General features: G+C 50.4%; 1 protein-coding gene across 1 annotated transcript in view; it reads left to right on the forward strand.

The window, feature by feature from the left end:
• Positions 1 to 9,068, forward strand: part of celsr2 (cadherin, EGF LAG seven-pass G-type receptor 2) — a gene marked incomplete at both ends in the record, with an annotated part of 93,147 nt that extends 84,079 nt beyond the window's left edge. Inside the window, 4 exons of the mRNA XM_079807576.1 lie at positions 8,258 to 8,334; positions 8,418 to 8,579; positions 8,647 to 8,784; positions 8,860 to 9,068. Of these exons, the coding sequence (XP_079663702.1) occupies positions 8,258 to 8,334; positions 8,418 to 8,579; positions 8,647 to 8,784; positions 8,860 to 9,068 (586 nt within the window). The remainder of the gene's footprint in view (positions 1 to 8,257; positions 8,335 to 8,417; positions 8,580 to 8,646; positions 8,785 to 8,859) is intronic.
• Positions 9,069 to 12,219: the final 3,151 nt, after the last annotated feature.

Genomic DNA, 12,219 nt, shown 5'->3' on the forward strand with positions numbered 1-12,219 from the left:
GTAACCGAAACGTTCCCTTACGAGAGTACTCTCGTATTGCGTTTTGCTAAAACGCTATGGGGGACCAATGCAAAACGCCGTGCTTGCTTAACGGCTCTAAAGCCGACGACACCAAACCCAGGCCAACCTAGGTGGGCCCGTAGTATGATATCAATAATTCAGAATGAGCCAGACCTGAGTCGGGCCCTCATGAGAATGAACACGATATTCGTGCAATAAAGTATAGACCAGACATAATCGGGTCAGGAATAATGAGTGGCCAGACACTTCGGGCCGTATAAGGAATATGCTTATGACTTATACAATATTCAACCCAGGCCGGACTTATCGAGCCTTAAGGGGTTAATCTGTTCATACAGCAAGAAGCCCAGCTTGTAAAGCCGGAACATCTAAATTATAGAATCTGATAAAAGTGGACGGGGAGGCCCAGCCTGCCGCCGCACAGATATCATTCAGAGAAATGCCAGTAGACCAAGCCCACGAAGAGGCCATGCCTCTAGTAGAATGGGCTTTAATGCCTAAAGGGCAGCCGAGATCTTTAGACTCATAGGCCAGTGAGATAGCATCCACTATCCACCGTGACAGGGTCTGCTTTGTAACCGCGCACCCTCGGGTGCGTCCGCCAAAGCATACAAAGAGCTGTTCAGTTTGCCTGTAAGCAGCGGAACGCTCTATGTATATTCTCAGCGCTCTGACAGGACAGAGCAAATTAGCATCTATTTCATCTGACTGTGATGAAAGTGCCGAAAGTGAAATAACCTGTGCTCTGAACGGAGTTGAAAGCACTTTAGGTACATATCCATGTCTTGGTTTGAGGACGACTTTGGAGTCGTTTGGCCCAAATTCCAGACACGAGGCGCTCACAGAGAGCGCGTGCAGATCACCCACTCGCTTAACTGATGCAATCGCTAGCAGAAAAGCGGTCTTTAGTGACAGGAGCTTTAAGCTCACAGAATGCAGAGGCTCAAATGCAGAGCTCTTCATGGCATCCAGGACCGTGGACAGGTCCCATATAGGGACTGAAGGGGGGCGAGGTGGGTGAAGCCTTCTAGCCCCTTTAAGGAAGCGAACAATGAGATCGCTCTTTCCTAGTGACAGTCCGTTCACTTTAATGTGATACGCTGCTATAGCAGCCACATAAACTTTGAGCGTGGAGGGGGAACGACCCGCGTCCAGAAGCTCTTGTAAAAATGTAAGCACCTCTGACACTGCACAATCATGTGGGGTCAGACTTCGCGCTTTACACCAGTCTGAAAAGACTGACCATTTGCCTGAATAGAGCCGCCTAGTTGTGGGGGCTCTAGCTTCAGTAATAGTGTTCATTATGCTTTCAGAAAGGTTCTCATGTACCCGTTGATGGGCCAAACATGAAGCGCCCATAGATCGGGACGGGGATGCCAGATCTGCCGTTCCGCCTGCATGAGGATACTCCCCCTCCTCAGCGGGATCGGCCACGGATCTGTATCTGACATCTGACTCAGCAGTGAGAACCAAGGTTGATTTCTCCAAAGCGGGGCTATTAAAAGCACAGTGCATTTGCTCTCCCTGATCCTCTCTATGACCTGAGGTAACATTGAGATTGGGGGAAACGCATAAAGAGGAAGGTTGGGCCATTCGTGGGCCAACGCATCCTCGTGCTTGGAGAAATATATTCGGCATTGAGCATTGTCTTTTGAGGCGAAAAGATCCACTTTTGCCTCTCCAAACTTGCCCCAAATTATCTGAATTATATTTGGGTGAAGAGACCACTCTGCCGGGGACACTTTGCCCCTGGACAGCATGTCCGGACCCAAATTCAGAATGCCTGGCACGTGAGTCGCTCTCAGCGAGCTCAGATTGTGCTCTGCCCATATTAGGGCTTCTTCCGCCATTGAGTGCAGATCGATAGATCTCAGACCGCCTTGGCGATTTATATAGGCTACCACCGACCTGCTGTCCGTTCGGATCAGGACATGGTGGTATTTTATGTACGGAAGGAAAGCTCTTAGCGATATCGTGACCGCTTTCATCTCTAGACAGTTTATATGAAGGCTCTTCTCCGAGTCTGACCAGAGACCGGAGATCGGCCTGCCCTCGTGAAGGGCTCCCCAACCTAGGTTGGATGCATCTGTCGAGATAACTTTCCACTTCGTAACAGTGCCCAAACTCACGCCCGTCTTGTACCAGACGGGATTTTTCCAAGGAGCCAGAGCTAACACACAGCTGTGGTCTACCTTGATTTGCAATCGGCCCGAAAGCCATGCGTGAGCTGGAACGCGGCGATTCAGCCAGTGCTGTAGGGGGCGCATGCGCAACAGACCCAGTCTGAGAACTGGCGCCGCCGAGGCCATGAAACCCAACATCCTCTGAAAGTGTTTGAGAGGAATGTGTGCACCGGACCTGAGGGAAACCGCTCGGTTCCGAACAGAGAGCGCGCGCTGTGACGTCAGCCGCGCGCTTATCTTCATTGAGTCCAATACTGTTCCCAGAAACGAAACTTTCTGTGTGGGAGACAATAAACTCTTTGCCACATTGATTCTGAGTCCCAAGCATTGTAAATGGTTGAGAAGCCAAGATCTGTGGTTTAATAACTGTATCTCTGACTGAGCTATTATGAGCCAGTCGTCGAGATAGTTGAGAATTCTCATTCCCCGAAGCCTCAGCGGGGTTAGCGCCGCTTCCATGCACTTTGTAAACGTGCGAGGGGCTAGAGATAGACCAAAAGGTAGCACCTTGTATTGGTATGCTTTCCCCTCGAAGGCGAATCTCAAGAATGGCCTGTGATGGGGGGCTATTTGTATGTGAAAATAGGCATCCTCTAGATCCACAGTGAAAAACCAATCTCCCGGGCGAATGTGCGCGAGGATTTGTTTCATTCTCAACATTCTGAACGGGCGCTTCATAAGGGCTTTGTTCAGATGTCTGAGATCTAGGATGGGTCTTAGACCACCGTCCTTTTTTGGTACAAGGAAGTAACGGCTGTAAAAGCCTGACTCGCTCTGTGAGGGGTGTACGGCTTCTACCGCTCCCTTTATTAACAGTTTTGATATCTCGGTTCGAAGCACGTGACTTTTGTCGCTTCTCACCGTTGTCTCTTCCACGGCGCGAAAGCGCGGTGGTCTGCGAGCAAACTGTAGCGAGTAACCTCGTTCTATTATGTTCAACACCCATTTCGAAATGCCGGGAATGGCCCGCCAGGCCTCGGCCTTCGAAGCCAGGGGCTGAATTAATCTGTGGGGCGAGTCGCTGAGTAACAGGGACTCGGTGGCCCGATAACCTTGCGCTAAGCTGGCGCTTATGAGGGAATTGTTTCCCGCCGCCTGAGTGCAGGGGGCCGGGGGACATAGAGGATTGGTGCTTGTGTACAGGCGAGCGCGCTTGAGTGCGGGCTCGTTGACTGTGAGAATAATGTTTCCAGCCACCTGAGTGCAGGGGGCTGGGGAACATGGGGGAGTGCTTGAGTGTAGGGGTACATGCTTTAATGCTGGCACACTGCCTACAGAGAAAAAGCTCTTTTTGTGACTCATATGGGTCGGCGTGAAAACGGCGTTTGTGTACAGGCGAGCGCGCTTGCTTGCGGGCTCGTTGGCTGTGAATGTGGCGTTCCCAGCCGCCTTGAAGGGAGCTGGGGAACGTTTTGGAAGAGAGCGAGGCGGTGCACCGGCCGAAGCGGGCACTGTCCGCCTTCTCTTCATACCTCTGGCTAGGACGGCTTCGGAGGCTCAGGTTTCGACACATTGCTGGGTCGTGGACCTCGACGCTCCGGCGGTCTGCTGCGGCTCGTAGAGCGGGAACGCTGACCGGGCTTGGAAGCCGCGTGAGGCTGGCGAGCTGAAGGCGGCGCCTTGGCGGGCTGGGCTGGTCCAGCCTTAGCTTGACGGCTAGCGGAGGAGCTGGAACGCTTGGGCAGGAAATGTCGCATTGCCTGCGAAGTTTTCTGTGCCTCAGTGAAGCGCTCTGTGAACCCAACCACGGCGGAACCAAACAATCCTGAAGCCGAAATGGGCGCGTCCAGGAAAGCGGTCTTGTCCGCGTCCTTCATCTCCGTTAAGTTAAGCCATAAATGGCGCTCCAACACCGTCAGGCTGGCCATGCATCTGCCGATCGCCTGAGCATTGGCCTTGGTGGCGCGCAGGGCCAAGTCAGTGGCGCCGCGCAGATCCTTCAGAGCCTCGTTATCAGGAACAGACTCGTCCAGGGAACGGAGGAGTTTGGCCTGGAAGACTTGAAGAACCGCCATGGAGTGTAGCAATACAATAACGTCTCAGGTTATGTATGTAATCATGGTTCCCTGAGAGGGAACGAGACGCTGCGTCAAAGCGCTGCGGTAACGCCTCAGAGTGATTGCGTCATGAAGCACTCGTAAAATCAGTCCAATGGCGTGACGGGACGTCATAGGCGGGTGACGTCATTGACCAGGAAACTATAAAGCATCCCTGAACCAAACAGTGTCAGCTTCTGAAAAAGTCGTACAAGTCGGTCACATGCGTGCCGGGAGTATGGCAAAGCGACGCAGTGTCTCGTTCCCTCTCAGGGAACCATGGTTACATATATTCCTTCAAGGGAACTCAAACTGCGTCAAGCGCTGCGGGAACTCAATACCCACGCCGCCATAACTCTCAAATGCCGGTATATGTGAAGTCGTAACGCACATTAAACTACAAGCACCCGAGAACCTGGAGTAGCGGCCACGTCTAGGTTATAAAACCATACAAAGGTATGCGGAGACGACCACCCTGCCGCATCACACACCTCCTGAAGGGAGACTCCTTACAAAAGAGCCATGGAGGCAGCCATACTCCTAGTAGAGTGGGCTCAGACCTTTAGCGGTGAAGGTTGGCCGGCCGACTAAAATGCGAGTGAAATGGCCTCAACTATCCACTTACTTATCATCTGCTTAGATGCAGGCTTCCCTTTACTCGGGGACCCAAAACAGACGAACAGCTGCTCAGATTTGCGCCACAGGGCATCTCTGTGGACGTAAGCATCTAGTGCCCTCACTGGGCAGAGCAGATTCAACTTCTCCTGGTCTGAATTCTGAAAGGGAGGCGGAGAGAAGGCCTGCAGCATTATAAGGCCTGCTACATTCGTGGGAACTTTAGGGACATATCCTTCTTTCGGAAAACTCAAGACAGGAGGGAGCAACAGATAATTCTTGTAAATCCCCTACTCTCTTTAGAGAAGAAATAGCCAAGAGTTTTTAATGTGAGAAACTTCTCTTCTCTGAGCGTTTTTCGTTACGTTTTTCGGCGCGTCTTGAGTGTTCACACCCAATCGATTTTCACTGGCGATGTGCCGAATGAACGTGCACATTCAGTAGATGCGCTCCCGGTACACAAGGTGGTGCTGCGGCACTTTACGCCTCTGACACTCGCTTGTCACACAGAAGAAGAAGAAGAAGAGAGACAGTATTTACGTGCTTGCCAAAACCATAGACATATTATACCTATGGCCAAAACCATTCACACACCTTTTGCTAACTGGCAAGCAGCTCATCTTCTTCTTTGTCTACTTACTACTTCTTCGTCGTATCAATGTGTGCTCGGCAAGACCGTTTTGTGCTTGAGCGCCACCAAGTCGTGTTTTACTGTCACTTTAGCAGCTCCAGGCACGTGAACAAAAGCGCTGATCTCATTGGTCGGCCAGTTTTTAACGCGCCGGGTCAAAATAAAAAAACGAACCCGAGGCGTTTTTAAAAAAAATGCTGCTTTTACGCCTGCCGTTTTGCACGTCAGTGTGCACACTCACATTGGCGCCCTTTGTTTAGTCACGAGGCGTTAAACATCGGCGATAAACGCACGCGAAAATCGTCCCGATGTGAACAGGCCTTAAGGGTCTCATGTACAGCAGGCCAAAAGGTATCGCGTTGGACACTGCTGCCAGCAGTCTCTGGAACTGCTTTACAGTGAGTGACTGGCCTAGCTTTATCCTGCTCACGGCGTCTAGGATCGATTTCCCCCGGGCGGGCGCCAGGCACGCCCTCATGGTGCTTGTGTCCCAAACTATGCCCAGAAAAGTGGTACTCTGTTGTGGAGATAGCACACTTTTCTTTACATGTAACCTCAGCCCCAACACCTTCAAATGAGCGAGAACAGCATCTCGATGCTGAGCCGCCCGATGTTCCGACTGTGCTAAGATCAGCCAGTCGTCTATGTAGTTCAGAACGCAGATGCCCTGGAGTCTCAAAGGAGCCAGAGCTGCATCCACACACTTTGTGAAGGTGCGGGGTGACAACGCTAGGCCGAATGGAAGAACCTGATATTGGTATGCTTCGCCCCCGTGTTGAGGAAGGATGGAGACACGAAAGTACACATCTTTTAGGTCTATCGTGACACACCAGTCCTCAGAGCTGATCTGACACACGATCTGTTTCAGAGTGAGCATTTTGACTGCCCGATTTGGCTGACGCAGATCTAGAATAGGACGCAGCCCTCCATCCGTCTTTGGAACTATGAAGTACCGGCTGTAAAACCCTGACTCTCTGCTGTGGGGAGGAACCCGTTCTATAGCCTCTTTTGGCAGAAGCATCTGTACTTCTTGCTCCATTACCAGAGCCTGCAAGTTGTTGGGCGGGTGTGACCCGAACTGAATTCTGTACCCTTTTTCTATTGTCTGCAGGACCCAATCAGAGATATTTGGCAGAAGTTTCCACGCTGCCAGAAAATCTACTAAGGGAACCAGCCTCTCGAGGCTGTCCTCTGGTGTTTGTTGTGTGGGCAGCCCGGTGTCCTGAAACGGCGCCGGCAGGAAACAGCCGAACTGACCCACTTTGGACCCTCCTCGGAGGGTGCGAGCATCCCCGCGCCGCTACGTTTCTGAGCGGACGTGGAGATTTGTGCTCGCTGCGCCCTGAAGCACCAGAGGTGGCAGGTTTGGCAGAACGGCCCTCTGATGGCACCGAGAGGAGACGGGTGCCTTGACACACCGCTTCCCCTACACCTTTGGCATCAGGACTTCTTCGCCGAAGCCTTCCTAGAGATAATCACAGTCCTCAGATCTGCTCTACCTCGGGAAGACTTCGGCTGAGAGCGCTGTCCTGGCCCCCAGTCTCTCTGTGGGGGAGCGCGGGGAGCAACACTCTCCTTCTGTTGCGCTCTGTGCGAGGAGGACACACTCGGCTGGGGCTGCTCCCGAGATTTTCTAGGGAGAAATTTCTGAAATGCAGCTGCCTGTTTTTTGGCTTCTTGGAACCTATTGGCTCTTTGAACGCCGAAGTAGGGGAGATAGGAGCGTCTAACAAAAACTGTCCTTAATGTCAGATAAGTTAAGCCATAAATGCCTCTCCGTGGCCACCAGGGCTGCCATATAACGGCCGATTGATTTGGCCGTCTCCTTAGTGGCCCCGAAGAGACAAGTCAGCAGCTCTCCTAATCTCCGCTATCGTTTCTCTCCCTACTTCTTCACATTCGTCATCGATGTCTTTCAACAGGTCGGCTTGATAAGCTTGAAACACCGCCATAGTGTGTAAACATGTGGCTGCCTGACCTGCTGCAGAGTATGCCCTACCCACTAAAGCCGATGTTGTTCTGACCGGCTTAGTGGGCAACTTCGGGGCTTTTTAGCGACGATGCAGACTCGGGTGGAAGAGCTATCTCTCTCCTGAGGCATCGCCGCATAACCATGCTGCTTCAACCCCATGATGTTCGAATAAGCAGTTGTAGTGGGGTTGAATGGTCTAAATGATGCCGGCTTAATCCATGAGAAAAAACGGCAAGCCCCGCTTTGGAGGTTGCGATCTGGATGGCAAGAAGCGTTCGTCTAATTTACTTGACTGACGGGCTTCCTGCTTCTCAGCTGGCCAATCTATCTGTAATCTGGCAACCGCACGAGTTACAACCTCCTAAAGCTCCTCTTGAGCGTGTAAATGAGGTGGCGAAGCCTCATCTAAATAATCCAGGCTCACAACATCCAGTTCCTCGGAGCTGGAATGCTGGTGCACCTGCGCTTCAGTGCAAGCAGAAGAAGCCTGTGTGTGTCTCTCTTTTCTTTGAGAGACACACACAATAAATTGGACAAACGATTTCACATAGAGCGCTTGTAAAGAGACAGAAGCTGACACTGTTTGGTTCAGGGGTGCTTTATAATTTCCTGGTCAATGACGTCCCGTCACGCCATTGGACTGATTTTACGAGTGCTTCATGACGCAATCACTCAGAGGCGTTTCTGCAGCACGAGTTCACTTGAAAGGGAACTATAGTTAACTATATACAAACCATATTTGTAGATATTTGACCAGGAAAGCCGTAAACAAAAGATGAAAACTCTTGTGTTGTTTCAGTGGAGACGATGTGAACAGCAGCCACCTGAGTCTGAGTGAACACAACACACTGTTCCCCGACAAACAGCAGATGGACGGTAAACACACACACACACACGTGTACTTCTCACACTCAGCTCACTTTAACCCCCCCACCCTCCGTGTGTGTGTGTGTGTGTAGATCACGACTCCGACTCTGACAGCGATCTCTCGGAGCTGGAGGACGATCAGAGCGGCTCGTACGCGTCCACACACTCGTCGGACAGCGAGGAAGACGAGGGCGAGTTCCTGCAGGAGGAATGCTGGGAGAATCTGGCCACCAACGGCACCACCAAACCGCACGGTACGTCATGTGACTCGCGTGAATCATCGTTCTGTGAGTGTGTGTCTGACGTCTGTCTGTCTGTCAGATGTGTGTGAGGGCGGGCCCGGAGCGGCAGACGAGCGTCTGAAGGTGGAGACTCTGACCAAACCAGAGGATGCTGGGACGGAGAACCTGCTGCTGCTGCTGCCCAGTGTCCCGCTCGCCGGCGCGCAGCCGCACAGAGGTCAGAACACGCCACACACGCTCTAGTTCACGTCACATGATGAGTGCGCATTGTAACATGTGACGTGACACGCAGGAATCCTGAAGAAGAAGCAGCTGTCGCCCATCGCTGAGAGGAACGCCATCAACCGCATACACAACCAGCTGTCCGGAGACTCCACCTCCTCACGGGGCCCCTCCTCCGGCGAGGGCCGAGGGGGCGGGGCCAGGCGGGAACATCTGAACGGGGCGTCGGCGAGCGGATTGGTGAAAACACTCGACAACGACTCGTCCGAATCTGAGTGAGTCGTAGATGATTTACACACATCGCTCGACATGAGTCACTGTATACATGCGGGATATTCACATTCAACTTTACATGAAAAGCTAGAGGATAATACACTCACCTAAAGGATTATTAGGAACACACACTAATACTGTGTTTGAGCCCCTTTCGCCTTCAGAACTGCCTTAATTCTACGTGGCATTGACTCAACAAGGTGCTGAAAGCATTCTTTAGAAATGTTGGCCCATATTGATAGGAGAGCATCTTGCAGTTGATGGAGATTTGTGGGATGCACATCCAGGGCACGAAGCTCCCGTTCCACCACATCCCAAAGATGCTCTATTGGGTTGAGATCTGGAGACTGTGGGGCCATTTTAGTCCAGTGAACTCATTGTCATGTTCAAGAAACCAGTTTGAAATGATTGGAGCTTTGTGACGGTGCATTATCCTGCTGGAAGTAGCCATCAGAGGATGGGGACATGGTGCTCATAAAGGGATGGACATGGGCAGAAACAATGTTCAGGTAGGCCGTGGCATTTAAACCATGCCCAATTGGCACTAAGAGGCCAAAAGTGTGCCAAGAAAACATCCCCCACACCATTACACCACCACCACCAGCCTGCACAGTGGGAACAAGGCATGATGGATCCATGTTCTCATTCTGTTTACGCCAAATTCTGATTCTACCATCTGAATGTCTCAACAGAAATCCAGACTCATCAGACTAGGCAACATTTTTCCAGTCTTCAACTGTCCAATTTTGGTGCAAATTGTCGCCTCTTTTTCCTCTTTGTAGTGGAGATGAGTGGTACCCGGTGGGGTCTTCTGCTGTTGTAGCCCATCCGCCTCAAGGTTGTGTGTGTTGTGGCTTCACAAATGCTTTGCTGCAGACCTCGGTTGTAACGAGTGGTTATTTCAGTCAAAGTTGCTCTTCTATCAGCTTGAATCAGTCGGCCCATGACCTCTGACCTCTAGCATCAACAAGGCATTTTCTCCCACAGGACTGCCGCATACTGGATGCTTTTCCCTTTTCACACCATTCTTAGTAAACCCTAGAAATGGTTGTGAGTGAAAATCCCAGTAACTGAGCAGATTGTGAAATACTCAGACCGGCCCGTCTGGCTCCAACAATCATGCCACGCTCAAAACTGCTTAAATCTCCTTTCTTTCCCATTCCGACATTCAGTGTGGAGTTCAGGAGATTGACCAGGACCACACCCCTAAATGCACTGAAGACACTGCCATGTGATTGGTTGATTAGATAATTGCATTCATGAGAAATTGAACAGGTGTTCCTAATAATCCTTTAGGTGAGTGTATAGTTGCGTTTTTTGACTAGATTTTAAGCATCTGACATCATCAGCTCTCTCATTGGTCACCTGACATCATCAGCCCTCTCATTGGTCACCTGACATCATCAGCCCTCTCATTGGTCACATGTATCATGTATATGGCTCATATGTGACTGTGTGTGTTTCTCTGCAGATGCTGATGAGCGTCGAGGGAAAGAAGAGGCGAAGAACAATCTTCCTGTTTCTGTCCCTCCGTGATGTTTCCTGTATTTCCCACCTCAGCCGCTGGGATTCTCCGCGCCAAATGCTGAAGAGAATCCCTCGTTTTTACATTTTTGTTTACATACTTGAAGCGAAGCACTTTTTTTAATTTCTTCCGTCCTCTCTCCGCATCGAACCGACTTTGTCACGAGTGAAAATATCAGGGAATTTCCTCCTGGAGCCGAGCGAGTGCTGATCCCGACTCAAGCCTTGACCTGCTGACCGTCCGCTGACCGATGCCTTCTCCACCAGCAGAGCCTTCACGCCGCACCACTGGAGGAGAAACACACTTTTGATACTCGCTCTTTTGTACATTTTGTGGACATTTTTATACAAACTTTTAAAAAGACTCACGTTTAAACCCTTTTGAATGAAAACCTTTGTATTTTATAGATTAGCAGCGATGTGACCTGTAAACGTTTGTCTCAGTGTTGTACAGATCTCTAACACAAAGAAACACACACACACACACACACACACACACAGAAACACACATACTCACAAACACACACACGCAGAAACACGCAGAAACACACACACACACACACACACACACACACACACACACACACACACACACACACACACACACACACACACACACACACACACACACACACACAGAAACACACACACACACACACACACACACACACAGAAACACACACACTCACAGAAACACACACACAGAAACACACATGCAGAAACACACACAGAAACTCACACACAGAAACACACACACGCAGAAACACACACACACACACACAGAAACACAGACACAGAAACACACACACAGAAACAAACACACACACACACAGAAACACACACACACTGAAACACACACACACACACACACAGAAACACACACACACACACACACACACACACACAGAATCACACACACACACACACTGAAACACACAAACAAACACACAGAAACACAGACAAAGAAACACACACACACACACACACAGAAACACACACACACACACACACACACACACACACACACACACACACACACAGAATCACACACACACACACACTGAAACACACAAACAAACACACAGAAACACAGACAAAGAAACACACACACACACACACAGAAACACACACACTGAAACACACACACAGAAACTCACACACAGAAACACACACACAGAAACACACACACACACACACACAGAAACACACACACAGAAACACACACACACACACACACACACAGAAACACACACACACTGAAACACACACACACACACAGAAACACACACACACACACACACAGAATCACACACACACACACACACTGAAACACACAAACAAACACACAGAAACACAGACAAAGAAACACACACACACACACAGAAACACACACACACACACACACACACACACAGAATCACACACACACACTGAAACACACAAACAAACACACAGAAACACAGACAAAGAAACACACACACACACAGAAACACACACACTGAAACACACACACAGAAACTCACACACAGAAACTCACACACAGAAACTCACATACAGAAACACACACACACATCCGTCTAACCCGTCCGTGCGGAAGCTGCTCTACGCCATGGGATTCAATCAAACGTAATTG

Source organism: Gobio gobio, assembly GCF_949357685.1.
Source record: "Gobio gobio genome assembly, chromosome: 24".
NCBI lineage: Eukaryota > Metazoa > Chordata > Actinopteri > Cypriniformes > Gobionidae > Gobio > Gobio gobio.